Source organism: Podarcis muralis, chromosome 8 (genome assembly GCF_964188315.1).
Source record: "Podarcis muralis chromosome 8, rPodMur119.hap1.1, whole genome shotgun sequence".
NCBI classification, from domain to species: domain Eukaryota; kingdom Metazoa; phylum Chordata; class Lepidosauria; order Squamata; family Lacertidae; genus Podarcis; species Podarcis muralis.
The window spans coordinates 57,253,093-57,274,838 of NC_135662.1; the positions used below are offsets into that span (position 1 = coordinate 57,253,093).

At 45.5% G+C, this 21,746-nt stretch overlaps 2 protein-coding genes across 8 annotated transcripts; one reads left to right on the forward strand and one right to left on the reverse strand.

Annotated features, from left to right (window-relative positions):
* Window positions 1-1,031: 1,031 nt before the first annotated feature.
* TXNL4A (thioredoxin like 4A) lies at window positions 1,032-7,278 on the reverse strand. 4 transcript variants are annotated; one of them, XM_077933220.1, is made up of 4 exons: window positions 7,254-7,278; window positions 5,583-5,755; window positions 1,755-1,858; window positions 1,032-1,390 (listed from the first exon to the last, which is right to left on the reverse strand). In XM_077933220.1, exons 2-4 carry the CDS (start codon window positions 5,733-5,735, stop codon window positions 1,219-1,221), a joined length of 429 nt encoding a protein of 142 aa, XP_077789346.1. In that variant the 5' UTR covers window positions 5,736-5,755; window positions 7,254-7,278; the 3' UTR covers window positions 1,032-1,218. The 4 variants fall into 4 exon arrangements, with proteins under 4 accessions (XP_077789346.1, XP_028593368.1, XP_028593369.1 ...); XM_028737535.2 differs by lacking the exon at window positions 7,254-7,278 and adding an exon at window positions 6,927-7,063; XM_028737536.2 differs by lacking the exon at window positions 7,254-7,278 and adding an exon at window positions 6,587-6,899.
* On the forward strand, window positions 7,086-21,637 carry LOC114600816 (putative 2-ketogluconate reductase). Of its 4 annotated transcripts, none has more exons than XM_028737526.2 (7): window positions 7,086-7,221; window positions 8,222-8,422; window positions 10,425-10,809; window positions 11,473-11,644; window positions 19,466-19,644; window positions 20,281-20,377; window positions 21,278-21,637. In XM_028737526.2, exons 2-7 carry the CDS (start codon window positions 8,255-8,257, stop codon window positions 21,432-21,434), a joined length of 1,158 nt encoding a protein of 385 aa, XP_028593359.2. In that variant the 5' UTR covers window positions 7,086-7,221; window positions 8,222-8,254; the 3' UTR covers window positions 21,435-21,637. The 4 variants fall into 4 exon arrangements, with proteins under 4 accessions (XP_028593359.2, XP_028593360.2, XP_028593358.2 ...); XM_028737525.2 differs by lacking the exon at window positions 7,086-7,221 and adding an exon at window positions 7,626-8,002; XM_028737527.2 differs by lacking the exon at window positions 8,222-8,422 and having other exon boundaries at window positions 7,099-7,221.
* The last annotated feature ends 109 nt before the right edge of the window (window positions 21,638-21,746 follow it).

Consider the following 21,746-nt stretch of genomic DNA (forward strand, 5'->3'; position numbering starts at 1 on the left):
TTCGAGCTGCTAGTTTGGCAAAGCTGGGACAGAGCAACGGGAGCTCACCCCAACGCACAGATTCGAACTGCCGACTTCATAATAAGCAAGCCAAAGAGGCTCAGTGGTTTAGACCACAGCACCACCCGCGTCCCTTTACCTTTTTAAAAAACATAGCATAATTATGCTAAGAGGGGAGGAAATAAAAGAAGGGAGGAAAGTTGCCTTTTTTCTTCAAAGACATCCTGGGACATGTATTTCTTTTTGGCCAGCAATGGATACTGTCTGCCTTCCAACTTTCTTGAAAAATCTATACTGGAACTGCTTTAGGCTCTGAAAGTGGAACACATAAAACACTGACTGAATTCCCTTATTACAATGATTACTTAATATTACAGTGATTAGTATCAGTTGGTGCTATGCATGTTTTCTGGTATCCATGACACATTAGATTCCCAGATTCTAAAGGTGAGCCTTAAACAATTGCTTGAATCCAAAATTCCTGCTCTGTAAGGCACTTTCTACTTGCTCGCACAAGATGGAGAATTCATTCCTATCCCTCCTATCTACAGACCTCCACACACCCTGTCCACCACCCCTAGCCATCTGGTGATAAGAGAACAGTATTTGGATCCAAGCCAATCACAAAAAATGTGCCTTGTGGGATTTATACAGTGGTGCCTTGGTTCTCGAACTTAATTTGTTCTGGGAGTCTGTTTGACTCCCAAAACGGTTCAGAAATCAAGGCGCGGCTTCCAATTAGCTGCAGGAGCTTCCGGCACTCAATCGGAAGCCGCATTGGATGTTAGGCTTCCAAAAAACGTTCACAAACCGGAACACTTACTTCTGGGTTTGCGGCGTTCAGGAGCCAAGCCCTTCAAGTACCAAGGTACCACTGTACTGTATTTTTATATTTTTATATTCTGATGAAATATGGTTTATGTTGTCTAGAGGCATTTGTTATGTTTCAACTGGACATAGCTCAATCTATTCCTATAGAAAATAATAGTTTTATAAAAATAATATTCTGAAAAATGTAAGATTCAAAACACTTTATGTGTAAAAGACATACTTTATTTCTAAAATCAAGTAAGTTTTTTTGCATAAAAAATAAGGTAACATATTTACATAAATCCAAATATATATTCACAATGGAGATGAAAGCAAGAAAGAACACTTTATACAAAGTTTGAGTTTACGAAGCTCCAGAAGTAGACTTGTAGTAAAATGATCAAATGATCAATATCTGTATTTGGTTGAGTAGTCCTTGGGTGATACAACAAGACCTCTACCTTTACGTGCTCCTCTATAAACTGTTTCTATGATGTCAATCATCTCTTGTTTGTCCTCCATTGCCCAGTTAATTTTGTTGTTGTTACCAGTGCCTAAATCAATCATTATATGCTTGTTTCTTAAAGAAAGGAAAGAAAAATGGGGAAGGATATTATTAATATGTTATAGTTACATAGTATTTCATGTAGCCCCCATGTTCTGCAATATATACTCCTCCCTATCTCCAAATACATTTGGGCAGGATGGAGTGATTTACTTTAATGCATATTTCCTTTATACTAAAACTAGATTAGATTAATGGGGTTTTATCCAGTGCTGTACCAGTGGTATTCAACAGAAATTCGTAGTATTACAGACATCAATAAAGTTACTCTATTCTGCAGCTTATTTAGTTGCACTACATGACACAAACGGATTCGGTCAAAAATTAGAGAAAGCCTGGAAAACACTTATCAGCTGAAAATATACAAGTTATAGTATACCTGAAGAAAAACATGACTGTACAGGGATCGTACAGTTCATACATCTTGTTGAAGTCTGGCACTTCGGTGATATCCACAAGATAAATAACAGCAAAATTTTTCACCTATGGGAGAGGAATGTGTGTTTAGAACATACTATGTTCTAAAACATTAATTGTAAGCAAAATAGCTTCACAATACAGTGGTACCTCGGGTTACAGACACTTCAGGTTACGCGATTTCAGGTTGCGCCGGTTCCAGACCCAGAAGTACTGGAACAGGTTACTTCTGCGTTTTGGCACTCGTCCATGCGAAGCACTAAATTGCGCTTTGTGCATGTGCAGAAGCACCAAATCGCGACCCACGTGTGCGCAGACGTGGCGCTGCGGGTTGCGAACGTGCCTCCCGCACGGATCATGTTCGCAACTTGAGGTTCCACTGTATTGAAGTTTACAGAGAAACATGCTCACTGGGATTTGCTTCCCAAAGGATACAAGTGTTTCCCATTTTGTTTCAAAACGAAACACACACATAACAAGAACTGAAACACAGAATACGGTTTTATATTTTAGATATGTTCAGGTCCGATCCATTTGCGCTATACCCAGTAGCAGCCAGAATTCAACGTTTGTTCTTCTGCAAGCTTTAGGAAATCTCAAGCTGTTACAGTTGTTCAGTATTAATTTGCACATAATCTTCATTAGTTTACAGCTCCCACCCAATGCAATAGGTCATACTGATACTGTGGCAGTGATGATTGAAACAGCTTAATTTTAAAAAATACACTGTTCTGCAATTGCCAATGAGTTTAGCATATAAGAGATTTGGGAAGGAGGAAAAACAAGAAGGTCAGGGTCGCCAGTGTGGTGCCTGTGGGCCACAGTGTACCCACCAGTATCTCCTATAAGACCCACAAAAAGTCTCAGTAAATATCCCTTCAAAAATTCACAATACAAGAAAGTTTGCTGTTTCTGCTCAGTTCCTGTTTACCTCTCCTATATTAGACACACACCTGTAAACACATCCATATTTCATTGGATGCCAGGACTGGATACAAAAGGTTCAAAAGGAGGTGAGGGGCTGCCGCCTCTGCAGGAAAGGGGTGACATAACTGGGCTTCTGAGCCTCACGGGGGGCCACAGAAAGAATGTAGTTGGTAAAGGGAGCCGTGGACCCAAAAAGGTTGAAAACCTCTGCAACACACTAACATACACCTAAACCTGTAAGAACTAAGTATCTATTTTTAATACAGTGAAATATATGTTTCTTAAGACACTTATAACCCTCCTACAAGTCATTGAGAACTCTGAAAATTTAAAAATATTTGACCCTTGTGCTAGTATTAAAACCCTAAAACATGATGACAATCTCTCAATGCTCATAGACCAGGAAATAAAAAGTCTCATTATGCCAAGGAGTTCATTTTTTATTTTGAATGCTAGAGACAGAGAGACCTCATTCCGCTTACAAAACAGTAATTTCCAGAATGGTTTTACAATCAATCCATCTCCCGGGGACTATGGGAATTGTAGCTTTGTGAGGGAATAGGGGTCTCCTAGCAGCTCTCAGCTCCTTTGACAAACTAGTTCTAAGGGTCCTTTGGGGGGATCTATGACTGTTTAAAATGGTATGACACCGCTTTAAATGTTTAGTGATGATGGGCTCAGATATGCAACTCATAAGAACAGAAGTAGACAAATATTCTTAAAAGCCTTTTTCTTTAGCGGCACATATTGGCAAACTTTTTGTTTTGCTGGACCTGACAGGAAGTCACTGTTGTCCAAAACACGTATGTTAACTTTTACACCCCAGAACTGCATGGTTATATTGGAAATTATGCATAGTGTATCAGAGAAGGAGCATAAACAGTGGAAGAACAAGCTGCACTTACTGGAAATTCTATCTAAGAAAGTGACCAGCATGGAAACTGGAAACTTCAGTGCTCACTGTCAACTAAATTTTCTCCCAGTGCAGAATATAACTGTAGCATAATAATAGGTTTGCATGATGGTTCTAGTGTAAATATGCAGTACAACTGATTACTCACTCTTTGTACAGCAGTGATATCCGAACAGGACTTGTAAGCAAGAAGATGAGGAAGGATCACCCTCTTTAATCTGCTATTTCTGCAGAGGGAGATGTTCAAATACAAAGTTACATTGTTCTTTTTCCCCCACGTAAAATTTAAGTGCCAATATGCTTGCCAAGTTACTAGTTTTTCAACTACGGTGGACGCTCGGGTTGCGAACGTGATCCGTGCGGGATGCACATTTGCAACCCACAGCAGTGTGTCTGCGCACGCGTGGGTTTCAATTCAGCACTTCTGTGCATGCGCAAAGCGTGATTTAGCACTTCTGCGCATGCGCAACTGCCGAAACCCGGAAGTAACCCGTTCCAGTACTTCCGGGTTTCAGTGGTCCACAAACTGAAAAAAATGCAACCTGAAGTGTCTGTAACCCGAGGTAGGACTATATTACTATCTATAAAAGTATTCCAAAGAATATTATTTCCTTTTCCTTGACATTTCCTTGACAATGTTTATCCCACCTATTAATATTTCTAGCTATATCTTCCTTTAAAATGTCAAAATACTAAATAGTTATGTCTCAATTTTGGTACATGAACTTACTATATTTGCCCTGAAGTTTAAAGTCAATTTGTCTTTTATTGCTCAGAAGCAGTAATACAAGCAATTGGATTGCCTTTAGGGTTGTTTTCATAACAGTTTGAATTCTATGCTGTTATTAATAGCATATGTATGAATTTTATTATTTTAGTTTTCACAAAAACTTCTGCAATGCAATTTTATATAAGGTTAGATCCAAAGGCGCCCTTCATGTGACAGAAAGAGTCCTATTTTATTTCAGCCCCCATAACTTCTGCAACTACCTTTAGCATATTTGCTGCTTTAAAATATATGCCAAACCTCCTTCATCTACCACCTATCCAAGTACCATTACATTCTTTACAATGGTATAGAACACTGTTTTTCAAACTATGTTCCAATAATGCAGAGGTTCCTGGAAGCTTGAAGGCATTCTTAATATCAGCACCCAAACTGTGGAATGCCCTTCTTTCCCAGATTCAACTGGTGCTGAAACTGATAGATTTTCAGCAACAGTTAAAAACATACCTATTCGCCCAGGTTTTTTGCTAAACTGGTATACAGTTGTGTAGCCTGCTCTCAGTGACTTATCAATCTGTTGTAAGTGATTTAAGAATTTTTAGCATTTTATTTGTTTTATGAAAATGATTTCATTGTGAGTGGTGTATTTATTGTGTATATTGTAAAACATTCTGGGATCATTTTTAATGATAAACAGGTTAGATGAATATTAAGATCAGCATTAGGTCTACCCTAAACTATGGCTTGCAAATGCCCATCAATCTTCCTCTCTGATAAAATCCTTTTGTGATTCCAATTCAATTTCATTCATTGCAACCAGAAAGATTACAAGTTTAGGAAAGTCAGTAACTTTTGTATTCTGGCAAGAACCAATATAATTTTTTATTATAGCATAATATAAACTTTCCTTTGCTCCCCTCCCTTGTGCCCCTCCCACAAAATTGTGCTCCAGGGGGTTGGAAGACCCTCAGGCAGGTTTCAGGAGTGCTACAGAGGGCAGAGAGGAAGTCTTGTGATACAAGAGTCTACTCACATGACTCTGGATGTTTGCGACCTTTACTGAAAAAAATATTTTACATAAAAACCATGCAGTTCAGTTGTTCCTTCTGAGATAAAAATGTAAACGAAATAATTGGCATGTTTTCTCATAAGTTTATGTTCTTGGTTTAATATATAAATATGGATTAAATGGATACAATACAATATTAATAAAAATGAAATACCTTCTCAGCAATACTATATAAAACTTCATCCATTTTCATACATGTTGGATCCCAGTCATGCCCAAAACGAATGACCACCACACGGTCTTCTTCTGAAAGAATGGCCTGGTCTACTTGCCAGCCATTGTGTAAATGTGGAAGCATATACGACATTTTCAAAATATGTGTAAGACCTGTGGGAGAAAACAGAACAAGACAATAATTTACAGTTCAGGTTCACTGTGCTCAATGTTACAGGAAAAGGTTTGATTCAAGACAAAGCAATTTGTTAGATTTTGACTGGTAAATTCATGAAGTGAATTCTTGTGTAAGGCAAGCAAATTGTTATATACCTTAGTTTACCTTGTTATTCCAGCCAAGGTTAAGCTACCACTGCAGACTGCATAGTCAGTGGTGCGACATAATTAGGAATGTGTTGATGGGGGAGGTCAATTATTCTGGTCCATGACAGTTGGTAATAAGTTCAGATTCTTCTCTCCAAAAGGAAGGAACAGAAGAACTTACAGGTGTCTTTGGGGTCTGGCTGGGATCAGCCAAAAGAAAAGGGCATGATTAAAGGTTAATGTGAAGTTCTAAATCAGGCATGTCCAACAGGTCGAATGCAATCTACTGGTTGATCACTGGGTGTTCCTGGTCAATCCTGATCCTAGTCGATCTTTGGACCCCTAGCGATCTCTATTTAAAAAAAAAAGGGTAGATCACTGCCAGTTGTGTGTTTTTTTTAATACTGTCAGTAGATCACAGTCTCTTGGGAGTTGGACGTGCCTGCTCTAAATGACCTGGAACCAAAAAGATAGACAGGACCGTATGATACACCCCAAATATCAACATCATTTTTAAGAGTCCCTTAAATTGAAGGCTAAACCTTCAGTTACCCTAGCATAAGGGCATTTTTGTGTTTTGTGCCCTGGATCTGTAACACCTTCCCCTGACATCGAGCCTGACCTCCTTCTAGGTGAAGTGAATATCATATGCCCAGGCCTTTTGAAACCATTTTATCTTACATCCTCTTAGTCAAGTCCTCTTCCCTCTCCTGTCTGTTCAGGTTTTGTTATATATACAATGATTGTTCTGACATTTCCAAGAGCCGTTCTGCACGTTTTCAAGCCGCAGAGCGACATATAAACGCGGCCAAATAGGGTAGCGTCGTCTTGACCAGGGCTATGGCACGGGCTGTGAGATAAGAGTGGGGTAAGGAAAGCCGAGGCCGGTTTAAGGTTCCGTGGGATTCTGCAAACCCCAAGGGATGGGGAGCTTGCGGCCCTCCTAACGCTGCCGAACTCCTCCGTCTCCCGACCGTTCACCCGCCCGCGGACTCCAGCCCGCCAGATAACAGCCACTCACCGAACGCAAAGGAATAACGTCTGTAACGGCTCCCCACAGGCGCCTCGAAGGACACGTGCGCGCTCGCGACGACCGGCGGCCGCCGAACTTAGAGTCCGGCCGGGGTGGGGGTGGAGGACGGGTAAGCGCCGCCTAATGCAGCGCTACGCTTAGCCCCGTGAGGGCAAATGAAGCCGTTTGCCCGCTTTTTGTTTCGCCACTTCCGGAGAGGTTCATTTCGCGACGGAAGTGGAACGGCTGCTCTACAATCGACGCCTGAGCGATGGGGACGAGTCCATTGCAAAAAGAAAGAGAGGTAAGGGGGAACCGTTCTGGTAAAACGGGTACCTGTTGGGTAGAAGAGAGTGGTTCTGACAGCTGTGAAGTTCGCGTAGACCTTGGGATGACGTCAACCGTTTGGGAAAGGTTGCTCGCCGAAAGCTTGTCTAGCGGAGTTCTTGGTTTTGATGGTTTCTTCCAACCCGTAAGGAAAAGCGAATCGAGAGCAAGGATTGATTGCTCGGGTCTGGCCGCAGTTCTTGCCATTGCCCCCTCCTGCGGGCAGAGACTTGCAATTAAGACTCTTGCCAGCTTCAGACCACGTGATCCGTTTGGAAGTATATTTCTCCTAGACAGCTGTAATACATATTGTTTTTTACATAGATACAGTATGCACTTATTTTAGCACCATGTGTAAACCATGAAAACATGGGCTGATAATGCCATATTTTTGCACTGTAGACAAGGCAAAATAAACATAGCTGCCACATATGTATTTTATCCAGGTTTGCTACTGTGATGACTTTTTCCTTGGCTCTTAACGGATAATACATTGAGCATTTATTTTTAATTGAGAAGCTTGTAAATGCTGTTAATAAATATCTGGAAACCAAGTATAAGACTGGGATACAGCCTTGTTAGAAATGTGTGTACGTACTAAGGAACAGATGTGCTGTGTGCATAGCTCACATTCAGGCAGAGCCAAGCCAGCTAAGGGGCCTTAAAAGCAAACAGTTAAAAGAACTGACTGTACTCAGTGTGTGCTGTAGAAATCAAGAAATACGCACATTGTTCAATCCACTCCCCTACCAAAACTGGTAAGTTAGTTACAGCAGAAGCTGTTGTTAATCTTGGTGTAATCTTTGTTAAAAGTTTTAAACATCATTTATTTTGAGTGATTTATTTTGTTGGCTCCACAAAGGGTTTTTAGAATATAATTGCACTGTTAACTTCCTTTTTATTCAGAAATGTCTGCTTTAGTATCAACTAAATTTTCACAACACTAGCTTAGATTTAAATTGTTGTTTCTTGGACAGGTGTTCCCAAAACACTGTGTTTAATGTAGGATTATGCTCAGAGTTAAAGCCTTCTGCTTGGCACAGTCTGTTCAGCTGGCTGCTGCCTGGGTGAAAGTCTCCAGCAAGCACTGGTCTCAGTGGGCAAAGACAAACATTACCTGTGTGCAAAGCTACAGAACTGAGCAAAACAGCACTGGGGGAGCAGCTTACCAGGCCAAGGTTAGTACCAGGAGGAAGCAAATTGCCTTGTAGAAATATTCATGTTAATGATTGAAGTGATTATTGTGATTATTTATGCTAATCACATAATATACTGTGGTACCTCAGGTTACATACGCTTCAGGTTACATACGCTTCAGGTTACACACTCCACTAAGCCAGAAATAGTGCTTCAGGATAAGAACAGAAATCGGGCTCCAGCAGCGCAGCGGCAGCAGGAGGCCCCATTAGCTAAAGTGGTGCTTCAGGTTAAGAACAGTTTCAGGTTAAGTATGGACCTCCGGAACGAATTAAGTACTTAACCCGAGGTATCACTGTATATATAAACCCATGTGCCTATATTGCATGTTAAGGCTTTGAGTGAGGGAATTACTATTCTTATCTCTAGCTTGCTGAAAAACAGAGAGTTTGTTCCTTAGCAGGAATCAGCTGAGGGTACTTGTACTAGGCGGCCATTAGTAGCCCCTGGACCAAATTATAGCCACCTATATTTAATTGCATCCTGGGAATGGAATGGGGTTGCTGCCAATCAAAGTGGCCCTTTGGCAAAACTCATTGCTGACAAAATCTGTGGTGAAATATGGGGACAGAGAGATGTAAACTATTCCAGTGCTGCAAGACAGCTGTTCCACCACCTCTCATGTGGGTTCCATTGCCATTCTAAGAGAATGAAGGAAGTCTTCATGGTGAGTTATGGCACCTCTTTTTCTAGAAAAATAGCACTGCCCACAGCCTTCCATTTGAACACATTGCTTCATACACCACAACTGATAATTATATGGAAGGGTCCATATAATTATATGGAAGGGCATTTTCACTTAAATGAATTCCTAATACTGTCTAATACTGTATTAGACAGAAGTCCAGTAAGCATATCATAGAAGGCAGTAACTAATGGAATCCCTCTTATGTGGGTTGGAGCGTACAGATAAGGCAGAATTTGGGTGTGATGTGTATGTTTTAGTGGGGTGAGAGTTGTATATTGTGACTCAAGATATGCCTTGCCGAGAGGGAGGCTGAAGATGGAAGGGTTCCTTGACTCTTTAAGAAGTTTTTTTAAATGTGCTGCTATGTTTTGAGGTCTTTAAGATTTTATTGTTTTATGTTAGAATATATTACATTGTTTCGTAGTTTTTCATATTCATTGTTTCTTGTATATACATATTGTATTTGTTATTTTCAAGACCACAAGGTTACTGCCTTAATATTTAAACAATATTTAAATACTGTATAGGAAACAATAATTTGCTAGGTTTTTTTCCCTGATAAATCATCAAAAGTAGTGTATGCTGTCCTCTTACGATGATCAAAATTAGTTGATGATGGTGTTTCTGTTAAAAGATAAGCAGCTAAATCTTGTGAAGTTTTTTGTCCTATAACTGGCTGCAGCTCATTTCTTTGTACAGAAGCTGACCGTCAGAATCAAAACTGATAAAAGGCTAATTTGATCGGCATAAAGCATTCTCAGACATTTTTAAAGAGGATCCCATTCCGCTCCAGCAACTAAGCATTTTTCTGCATCTTACATGATGAATACAGCTTTATCATTACATTGTAGTGTCTTATTGCCACAACTGGGCAAGAAAATACACATGTAGAAAGTCATCATCTGTTGCAATTAAATCCTGTTGTAAATTAAATCCTCCTGGGTATATTCTTTTTCTTATGTATTTATGCATAAAATCTTTATAAATGTCTAAACACCACCAATGTCATAGTAGTATACAACAAAATTAAAACAAAGGAAATAGAAACAAACAAAGCCGATCTCTAAAGAGAAATCCGATACTGCCTGTGAGTCAGCTCATCCTCCTGGGAATGCTTTTAGAAATCGATGTTTTAAGCACCCAACAAAATGTAGTTATTATCAGAGACTATCTAACTGTTAATATAGAATAATGCAGAATACTGAGACTCCAGTTTACATCCTTGGATATTTTCCATTGGCTTTATGAAAGCCTAGTTTTCTGTTTAACATTTCTCATCATCCCCTTTTTTTCAGGGTATGGGAGAAAAAGAACTGCCTGGTGTTTTGATCTGTGAAATAGGAGGTGCATTTGGTGTACTGGAGAGCCATGTAGAGTTCCTTAAGAAACACTTCAATCTCATCGCCCTGAGAGAGTTTCACAGAAACAAGGACGAACTTCGTGAAAAGATCAAGTCCATTTTTGTATTTGAGTGCAGACCTCTCATTGACCGGGAACTTCTTGAAAGCTTGCCCAGCCTAAAGGTGGTAGCAAACTCAGGGGTAGGAGTGAATCATTTGGACTTGAAACTGATTTCGAGCTTTGGAGTAAAAGTCACCAACACCCCACATGCTGTTGCTGACTCCACAGCAGACATAGGCATGGCCTTAATGCTGGCATCTGCAAGAAGACTAGTGGAAGGTAAAGTCATTTTCTTTTGCAGTTTATGTAAGTTGTTGTGGACATATTTTAGATTTTGTGGGATGTAACTTGCACTAATATGTGCAGATTTTTAGTTCACCACTCCCAGTATCAATCAGTCCTTGGATCAGCTGATCAATAGTTACATGATAATGCCCATGATATACTGATAAATAATAATACAGGTATTTTCTCCCTTTCCTAGCTATTCAGGTACCAAGTAGAAATTACAGTAACTTTTAAACTGAAAACTATGGAGTACTGTACTCCAAATTTTGGCTTGCTTTTAGTTTGTAACTGAAATTGAGTCAGAGCCAATATCCATTTAGCTCAACATTTTATGGGTTGAAGCTCTTCAGACTCTTGAACAGATGTTTCTCTATTCCTTCCATACAAGATCCCTTAACTAGATTTAACAGTGATGGATTCTGCTGCCTTCTTCCTTAAATTTATTCCCACCTATATTTTTATGTGCTGCTTATTGTACAAATTCTAAGTAGAAATATGCCTTCCAGGGACTCCCAGTTAGAGCTGTCTTCTGATTTTCAATAACTATTGTAAATAGTGCAGGCATGTTTTCTAATTTCTGGAATAAAGTTGTTGTAACTACTAACACTCTTGTTTCTCATTCGCTGCTGTGTGGCTTCTGCTTTTGTTTTTTAGGTTGTCATATTGCAACATCTCCAGATACCACACATTTTGCGGTTGACTGGCTGGGAGTAGAAGTTACCCGGGCCACACTTGGTATCATTGGAATGGGTAGCATTGGGTATAAAGTAGCCAAGAGAGCAAAAGCTTTTGACATGAACATCCTTTATCACAACAGGAACCGTAGGTATATCTTTGATGAAGGTGTTGTACAGTGCAGCCCATGCAAAATTAACATGGGAGTAAGTCTCATGGATCTCAGTGGGGCTTACTCCTGAGTAGACAGGTACAGGACCTCATCCTTAGTTATTTAACTTCCAATGTATTGGTAATCTAGGTTTCAATGTCTGTTGGAAGCAGTTGTTCGAAACTATCAATCTCTGCACCATGTTACAGTGTCAGTCTGTGTGTAGTCATGGAGGCTAAGGGGCTGAGACAAAAGCAATTCCTCCTTCACTTGAGACTATTTTCATCTCTACCATTAAAGTGAAAAAGTCACTGTATGGTAGGGTTGCCATATTTCAAGAGGTAAGAGTCTGGACACAAAAAGTTGTTGGGCTTCCTTAGGGCAATCACCCAATAGCCCCTCCTCCACTGCTGAGCCTGAGCTGGCCACACCAGAGCCCGGGTCACCAGAGACTGAACCAGAGCCACCCCACACACAAAATAACCCCCACCAAAAATCCAGGACATTTGCTTTAAAATGTAAAATCACACACCCCCGATGGGCATGTAGGACTCCCAAAAGAGGGCATGTCCGGGAATTACTGGACATATGGCAAACCTACGTGTATGGTGATTCTTCTTGCTAATATTTGAACACTGAAGTGGAAACAAGTGATTTTTAAAGACATGATGATTTTCAGACTTACAATATGGTAAAACGACCACACACACACACACACCCTGCCTGTTCAGAATTAATATATAAATCAGGGTTTATTAGATTTTTGTCTTGAATCTCTTTTTGCAGCATGCACAGCGCGACACATACAAAATAAGGGTAATTCTGCTTCTCTCCAGTATTGGCAATCAACACCTAAAGCAGGGCACACAAGAAGGCGCACTAGAAGACTAGAAGATCTTTTCAAAGATAGTAATCATTTTTTAAAAAACCACCGCTAGCCAGAAATACATGCAGGCTCCCATGTTCCTCAAGTTTTCAGATTCTCATGATCAGCCAGCATCCTTTAGCAATGCCCTTTGGCTGCCTTGAAAGGCACCATGCAAGGAGTAACACTGATGTTCACATGGATGCTGCATTGAATTGGGAGGGATGCAGTGGACTTTAAATGTTGCCTTTTGACCTAAAATTTGGCTACCCATAGGAAAGAATCTACGAGGAGCTCCCAGCCCCTGTCAAGTATTTGTTCTGCCCGGGCAGCTCCAGAAATGAGAGTTACTAGTTGTCAGGGGTTCAGGAGCAGAGGCAAGGGCAAGGGAGGAAACAGAGAGCGAAGGGGAGGAGGCAGAAGAAAAGATGAGCGATGACGACGACCCGAGATCTCCGAGCCTGTCCAGTGAATCGGAGGATTCACAGAAAGGAGCACCAGTGGCCAGGGCAAGGGGGGAGTTTAGGGGGGCACCCCAGGAAGATAGAGCCAGAGGGGACTCAGAGGAGAGCAGTTGGAGATCGGGACCAGCGTCACCGCCAGAGAACAGAGAAGAGGAAGGGAGCCAGGGGGCAAGCGCTGGCAGCTCACAACAGGAGGGAGGGCACGAGTCAGGAGTGGCCACACCTCCATCTGGGAGCGAAGAGACGGTTAGACGGAAGGTGGAAGGTTGGGCGCGCGCGCCAAGTTCAAATGCACAGGAAGGCGACGCAGTAGGCAGCCCGGAAAGGGAGCCGGGTCCTAAAGCCCGGCGCAAGGAGACAGGAGGGTCCGGGGGGTCAGCGTCAGAAGAATCCCGGAAGGAAGAGACCCAGGGGGGCAGAGGGACCCAGAGAAGAACAGTCAGGCGGAAAAGGTGGAGCAGGGCTAGGATATTAAGTTGGTGTACGAGGGGCGGAGATTCAGACGGAGCTTCGCCGGTCTAGCTACTAGACGTAGAGTTGCACGCAGCAGCTTGAGAATGGAAACTGTAACTCAATAAAGACTTTTACTTAATGACCGTGGGCTAGCGTGATCCTCTGTGAGCTGGGATCTGGAAGCAACCCTGACAGTAAGCTCCGTCTGACTGAATTGTGGGCATCTACAGCCTCGAGGAGAGGAGAGAAGCAGGTGCCTACTAGCGAGCTCACGAACGGCAGCCGACATGACGGCTGAACAGCAGATAGCGGAACTCAGAGAAGCAGTGTCACAGCTGAATGCCGAGGCTCTCGCATCCAGGAAGAGAGAGGAGGACGCAGCTGCCGCCTACAGGGATCTCCAGGTCAGGTTGGAAGTGCTTACGAAGCAAGGGCAACAGACACCCAAACCAGAGGGGATTGGGCTGGGGAGACGCACAGGCGGTCTGGTCTCTCACTTCGATGGGAACCTGCAACAGTATCCCAATTTTAAAGCAGACGTGCTGTGTGCACTGCAACTGCTGAGTAAAGATTTTAGAGATGAACAAGAGAAAGTGGGATTCATCATGTCTTATTTGCATGGGGATGCCAGAGCATGGCTGCGCAATTTGTGGAGGGATAACGATCCGGCGCTCCAAAATGCGAATGCCTTTATTAAAGCGATGGATGAGTGTTTTTTATCAAGCATTGACGTGGATCTTGCTAGGCAACAGATTCATGGACTGAAACAGGGAAGGGCCAGCGTACGGCAGTACCATGCCCGCTTTTTCGCCTTGGCCAGTGCCCTAGAATGGGACAGAGATGCGACTCCTGTAAGAGACCTGTTCTGGGAGGGATTAAACAGCTCTGTGAAAGATGAAATTGCGAGGGGGGAGAGACCCCGAACCACCCAGGAGGTCGTGCAGAGGGCGCTGGCAGTGGGGGTGCGGCTGGAAGGACGTCCGTGGAGCAGGGACGAAGGGCGTGGAGGGCGCGAAACAGCCAGGGGCTCCTCCTTCTTTCCCAGAGAAGCAGCGCGTACGCAATCCACGCCTCCGCCAGGAGGAGGAGCTGAACCTATGGAGGTTGGAGGTGCCAGGGCTCAGTCAGCAACCAGAGCCCTAGCACCAGCAGCAGTGAAAGCGAAGCCTCCTAGAGGGAACAGGAAGTGTTACGTCTGTGAGGAGCCAGGGCATATGGCGAAAGAGTGTCCCCAGAGGCTCAACAAGCTCACTGCAGCCTCAGCAATGGTGACTGCAGCAACGCAGCAAGGAGGACCACAGCAGGGAAACGACGCAGTCTGGCTGGAGGAAGAGGCACTGGGGCCCAGCCAGACGTGTTAATGATGCAGTCCCCAGAGATTTTACAGCCCGTGAACCCCCTCCCGCCCAAACCAGTGGTGAGGCTCACCGCATCGCTCCAGCTGCCCAATGGCATCACCATGGACGTGCCAATCACCATTGACTCAGGCAGCAATGCGGACTTTATAGGGCAGGACTTTGTCAACAAGCATGCTATACAGTTGCTGCCGGCCACACTGCCCCTGCAGGTTGTCACGGTGGACGGCAGGGAGCTGCTAGGGGGGCAAGTGGTGCAGCAAACGCCACCAATGGTGATGCGACTTGGGAATCACAAAGAAGTCATAAGCTTCAACGTCACTCAATTATCGGACACGCCCATTGTGTTGGGCATGAGTTGGCTGGACAAGCACAGCCCAACGCTGGCTTGGTACCAGAGGCAGCTGACCTTCGGCTCTTCTTTTTGTGCTGAACACTGCATCGTGCCCAGGCAGGAAGGAGAGGAAGAGGAGTCACAGCTGCTACTAGGCACGCTGCAAGCGATTCCCCACAAGTACGCAGAATTTTTGGAAGTTTTCTGCGAGAAGGAGGCAGACCGGCTACCACCTCACAGGCCATATGACTGCAAGATTGACCTGCTGCCAGGAGCGGCGCTGCCTAAGGGGAGACTGTATTCCATGTCAGAGGACGAACTGCAAGAACTCAAGGAGTTCATAGATCATAATTTGGAGCGCGGTTTCATCCGGGAGTCCAAGGCAGCGGGAGGCAGTCCGGTGTTCTTCGTTAAGAAGCGGGATACGCCCCAAAAGAGACTTGTAGTGGATTACAGGATCTTGAACAGTGTGACTAAGCCATCGGACTTCCCCATGCCCCGAATTGACGACCTCCTCGCAAAGGTGCGGAAGGGCAGAGTGTTCACCAAGTTGGACCTGCGAGGGGCGTACAACCTCATTCGCATGCGGGAGGGAGATGAGTGGAAAACAGCCATGTTCACGCCACTGGGGACCTACGAATATAGAGTTATGCCGTTTGGATTGCAAAATGGCGCCCACGTTTTTCAAGCATTCATGCATCACGTGTTGGCGGGACTTCTCTACAAGACGTGCGTCTGTTTCTTAGATGACATCCTGATCTTTTCGGAGTCGCAACAGGAGCATGACAAACACGTCAAGGAAGTGCTGAACAGGCTAAAGCAACATAGGCTCTACGCCAAGCTGGAGAAGTGCCAATTTGACGTGACGGAGGTGGATTTTCTGGGCTACAAGCTGTCTGACAAGGGGCTCGCCATGGACAGCGCCAAGGTTCGAGCGGTGTTGGATTGGAAGAGCCCACGCAACCGGAAGGAGGTCCAACGGTTTGTCGGCTTTGCGAACTTCTATCGCAAGTTTATCAAGGGCTTCGCTATGCAGACGGCGGCCATCACTGACACGCTTAGCTCCAAGAAAAAGAAGTTCATTTGGACAGAGCAGGCGGAACAGTCCTTTCAGGCACTCAAGCGTCTCTTCGCGTCGGAAGAGCAGCTGCTTCACGTCAACCCTAGCAAGCCGATGAGGGTGGAGACAGACGCCTCGGACAGAGCCGTGGGGGCGGTCCTGCTGCAGAAAGACCCGCAAGGGGTGTGGCGACCGGGAGCGTTTTACTCCAGGAAGCTCAGCAAGTCCGAGCAGAACTACACCATATGGGACAGGGAGTTGCTGGCCATTCATGCAGCGTTCAAGGCGTGGAGGCACTTTCTGATCGGCGCCAAGCACACGGTGCAGGTTTGCACGGACCACAAGAACCTAGAGCACTGGCGCACGGCACAGTTCCTGAACCAGAGGCAGATACGTTGGGCTGAGTTCTTTGCGAACTTCGACTTCCGAATAGAGTATGTCCCGGGGGACACCAACATCATGGCGGACGCTCTCTCTCGTAAGCCACAGTATCTGGAGGACGCAACGCCAGCGGCCGCCATGCACATCTTCGCACCAACAGTGTGGGCGTGCGCCGCGGCAACCGTGGACCTGGAGGCGGTGCGACGAGCGTTGCAGGGGGACTCCTTCGCACAAGCAAAGATGGCAGAGGTGCAAAGGGGCAAGGCAGCGGCCGACGGTTTCCAGCTAAGAGATGGATTGCTCATCCGTAAAGGGGCCATCTACGTGCCGGGAGACGAACTTCGCGCCAAGGTGCTGCAGCAGCTGCACGACGCGCCCACGGCTGGGCACTTCGGCAAGGAGAAGACGGTGGAATTAGTCGCCAGGGATTTCTGGTGGCCTGGAATGAGAGGGGAGGTCGCGGACTACGTGGCGAGGTGTGACACCTGCCAGAGGGCGAAGCCAGTGCATAGACCGCCGGCCGGACTGTTGGAACCGCTGCAAACTCCGGTCGAACCTTGGGAGAGAGTGGCCCTGGACTTTGTCACGGATCTGCCCAGCTCGAGGGGCAAGACGGCAGTGCTGGTGGTGGTGGACCTGTTTTCCAAGATGGCACATTTCATTCCGTGTGCGAAGGTGACCACGGCGGAGCAAACCGCCAAACTGTTCATAGACCACGTGTTCAAGGTTCACGGTCTGCCACGGTCTATTCTGTCCGACCGGGGGCGGCAGTTCATCTCGAATTTCTGGCAGAAGCTGATGGGCTTCCTGAACGTCAAGATCAACCTGGCGTCGGCGAGACACCCGCAGACCAACGGGCAAGCCGAGCGGGTCAATGCCATCATGCAGCAGTACTTGAGGTGTTATGCAAATCAACAGCCTGCGACGTGGGTGGATTACCTGCCGCTCGCCGAGTTCGCCTACAACAACACGAAGCACGTGTCCACGGGGATCACGCCGTTCTTCGCCAACAACGGGAGGCACCCCAGAACTTTTCCGGGACTGGAAAGGCTGGGGGAGGGGGAGCCGCAGACGGCAGATGCGTTCGCGTCGGAGCTGCAGGAAGTCCACGATCAGCTGAGGCGCCACCTGGAGCTGGCCAAGCACGCATACAAGGTACAAGCGGACAAAAGTAGAAGGGTTGGCGAAGAGCTCCACGTGGGAGACTGGGTCTGGTTAGCAGCCCACGCAGTGCCGGCCAGGTCGTTGGCCAAGAAGAAACTAGGGCATAAGCAACTGGGGCCCTATCAAGTCGAAGAGCAGATCAACCCGGTGGCCTTCAGGCTGGCGCTTCCGGAGGGTTCCAGAATGCATCCGGTGTTCCACAGATCGGTGCTCACTCCCTACAAGGCACCGCACAGGTTTCAGGAACCCGGAACGGCACCGAGTCCGGTCAGAGACAGAACAGGGCGCGCAGGAGGGGCACAGAAGGAGCGCATCAACGAAGTCACAGAGATTTTGGATTCCAGATGGGGGGAAGAAGGGGTAGAATACTTTCTCGCCAAGGAGGGCACCCCGGCCAGTGCGAACAGCTGGGTGCCGGGCTACGCCTTGGACGAACCTCTGCTCAAAGACGAGTTTCATGCCCTCTTCCCACATAGACCAATGCCAGCAGACTTTTTCGACGACTGGCTTTTCACGCCCACGCTTTCGGCCAGCACGTTCCGGGGGTTCGACTCGGACGAGGACCCGACACGAGACGTCCGTTCCCCGGAGGGGTCACCCTCGGGATCTGCCTCAGAACCCTCGTATTGGTGGGACGACAGACCAGAGGAGCAGTGGCGCAGGAAGTGGCAAGAAGGTCCAGGACGAGCAACGCCGCCAGGAGGAAGTGAGGGAGAGACGGACATGGACGTTTTCGGGGACGACCCTGGTTTCGAGCACGGCGGCACAGAGATGGAAGCAGAGGTGACCGTCGTCGACGAGAGCAGGGAGGAAGAACCGGAAGACTTCGGAAGGAGGCCCGCTACGGGAAGCGAACGGTACCCGACATTCGTCCCCTTGACACAGCAGCACCCAACTCCAGCACCGGAAGGAGGGGAAGGGGGAGTGGGGGGCTTCGAGGGGGGGATGGATGTCAGGGGTTCAGGAGCAGAGGCAAGGGCAAGGGAGGAAACAGAGAGCGAAGGGGAGGAGGCAGAAGAAAAGATGAGCGATGACGACGACCCGAGATCTCCGAGCCTTTCCAGTGAATCGGAGGATTCACAGAAAGGAGCACCAGTGGCCAGGGCAAGGGGGGAGTTTAGGGGGGCACCCCAGGAAGATAGAGCCAGAGGGGACTCAGAGGAGAGCAGTTGGAGATCGGGACCAGCGTCACCGCCAGAGAACAGAGAAGAGGAAGGGAGCCAGGGGGCAAGCGCTGGCAGCTCACAACAGGAGGGAGGGCACGAGTCAGGAGTGGCCACACCTCCATCTGGGAGCGAAGAGACGGTTAGACGGAAGGTGGAAGGTTGGGCGCGCGCGCCAAGTTCAAATGCACAGGAAGGCGACGCAGTAGGCAGCCCGGAAAGGGAGCCGGGTCCTAAAGCCCGGCGCAAGGAGACAGGAGGGTCCGGGGGGTCAGCGTCAGAAGAATCCCGGAAGGAAGAGACCCAGGGGGGCAGAGGGACCCAGAGAAGAACAGTCAGGCGGAAAAGGTGGAGCAGGGCTAGGATATTAAGTTGGTGTACGAGGGGCGGAGATTCAGACGGAGCTTCGCCGGTCTAGCTACTAGACGTAGAGTTGCACGCAGCAGCTTGAGAATGGAAACTGTAACTCAATAAAGACTTTTACTTAATGACCGTGGGCTAGCGTGATCCTCTGTGAGCTGGGATCTGGAAGCAACCCTGACACTAGTATAAGTGACAATTGTCACATTTATTTCCTTCCAGGAAAGAGGAAGAAGAACAGGCAGTTGGTGCCACTTATTGCAGAAACATAGAAGACTTGCTCCAAGGGTCTGACTTTGTGATGCTGGTTGTGAATCTGACACCTGAGACACACAAGCTCATTGGGAAAAGAGAGCTGCAGCTGATGAAACCCACGGCTACTCTCATCAACATCTGCAGAGGTAGGGGATGTGTGACTACCTAAATGTAAACTTCAGCTATATACATTTTTCAAATACCTATTTTTGCATATATTCCATCCTTTTCTCTGTATTCCTTTGTGTGAAAGGTGATACATTTCATCAGCACTAACAAAGGGTGAGGCCAACAACCAGTTTTCAGTGTCAAGAATCAATATGGATTATTTTGAAACCAGTAGCATTGGGAGTGGGATCAGGAGTATGGTACACAAGAAAAAGAAGGGGGAAATTCAGTGGTAAAGAAACATACTTTGGGTACATTCGATTTGGCACAGCTGTGGGTTTCATTACACCCTAATCCAGATGTAGAAGGAAGGAAGGATGGAAGAGCAATATCACATGAAGTGGCTTTATTGGTGAACTTTTGCTGCAAAGGAAATGGATTAAGGACTGGATTCATAAGCCTTTTTACTATTTCGGCTCAATCAAAACATGTTTGGAGAGAGAATGTGGAGATTCCCTTAGCTCCTTAAAATGTGTTCATTGACTGCAATCCTAAGCACACTTACCTAGGCATTAACTCCACTGGACACAATGTTGGCTTTTCAAGTGAACAATGCAAGAAACAAGCTTTCAGTCTTTATCATGAGCTACTTTATGACTTTCTGTCTGTATCAGGTGCAGTAGTTGATCAAGATGCCTTGGTAGAAGCGCTCAAAAATGGAGTTATTAAGGCTGCAGCTTTAGATGTGACTCACCCTGAACCATTGCCAAGGTAAAATATTACCAAAAAAAAACAAAACCCTTTATTGTTGTTGTTTTAGTTCTGACATGGAATAAGTATTATTCATTGGTCCAAAACTTCAACATTAAGGCATAGATGATCATGGTTTGTCTCTGTTGCCTCCTTTTTAATGCTTGATGTGTTCAGAAACCTGTGTGCATGGATAGTCATAAATATGCCTTCTTCCGAAGTCATTTTGTCATTTCTTCTGACTGACCTGAGTCTCAGAGTATTTGGATTTAAACAAACTGAAGTAACACAAGAAATCATGGTGGTAGATGTATTATATATAACCCATTCCAAGCTCTGTAGTGCAACAACACAATAGCACTTGCGTTCAGGGCTGAGATAGCAATCTGTCCCTTGTCCCGAGGTCTCAAATGCTTTTCCTTTGCCATCTAACACTTTGAAACAAAACAACCTTCAGATTGTATAGTAGACGGCAAAATTTGTTTTGCTGCTTTAATTCATTTTCACTCAAACCTATACCGTGCATTTGAAATGCAAAAATAGAGTGGAATTGTAAGGGGGAGTTCTTGTTCTAAGCCTAGAACATAGACTGCATTGTTCTAAGCTTTCTATCTAACAATCTAACAGTACTGCCATACAAACAAGTTTATAGGTGATGAGAACTTTGATTCAGAGCACCAGTCACTCAAAAGCAGATCTTCATAGGGCTAACTCCTAAAATGATTTAGTAGATCATATCACACTTAATGATTGTGACCTACACAGTGTATAGAAGACATCTCAGTGGAAGCTAACTTACCACTAAACCCCGCCCCCCCCCCCAATTTGGAGTCTTTTTCAGTGCAGTCATATAGCAATATAGTTACTTTGATCTGCCTGTGCCAGATGACTTCTGATTTTTCTTTTATGGCTTCCTTGCAGGGACCACCCATTATTGCAACTGAAGAATGTTATTATAACTCCTCACATTGGAACTGCAACTGTGCAAGCCCTGCTTATGATGACAGAAGAAGCAGTGGAAAATATACAGGCTGTTCTCAATGACCTCCCCATTCCTAGTGAAGTGATCCCCCAATAGTTTGATGGAGAACATTAATAATCAATGGCTGGTCAGCAAAAGGACATTAACCGCTAAGTAACAATGGAGAATGAAAATCAAAACTCATGCTACGTAGTTTTCATTTATGGCCTCCCATACTGTAACTATTTTCTGTAATCATATTCTTAAGTAAAAGAACTACTAATAAATGTTGCTCAAAGGCTTTCGAGCACAACAGCTGACTTTGATTCTTCCAGCCCTTTATTTGTACAAACAGATATTCGCTGCAGCCTACATTTTCAAATCAAATGGAAACTGGTTTGAGGGAAAGCACTAGGATTCCTCAAGTAG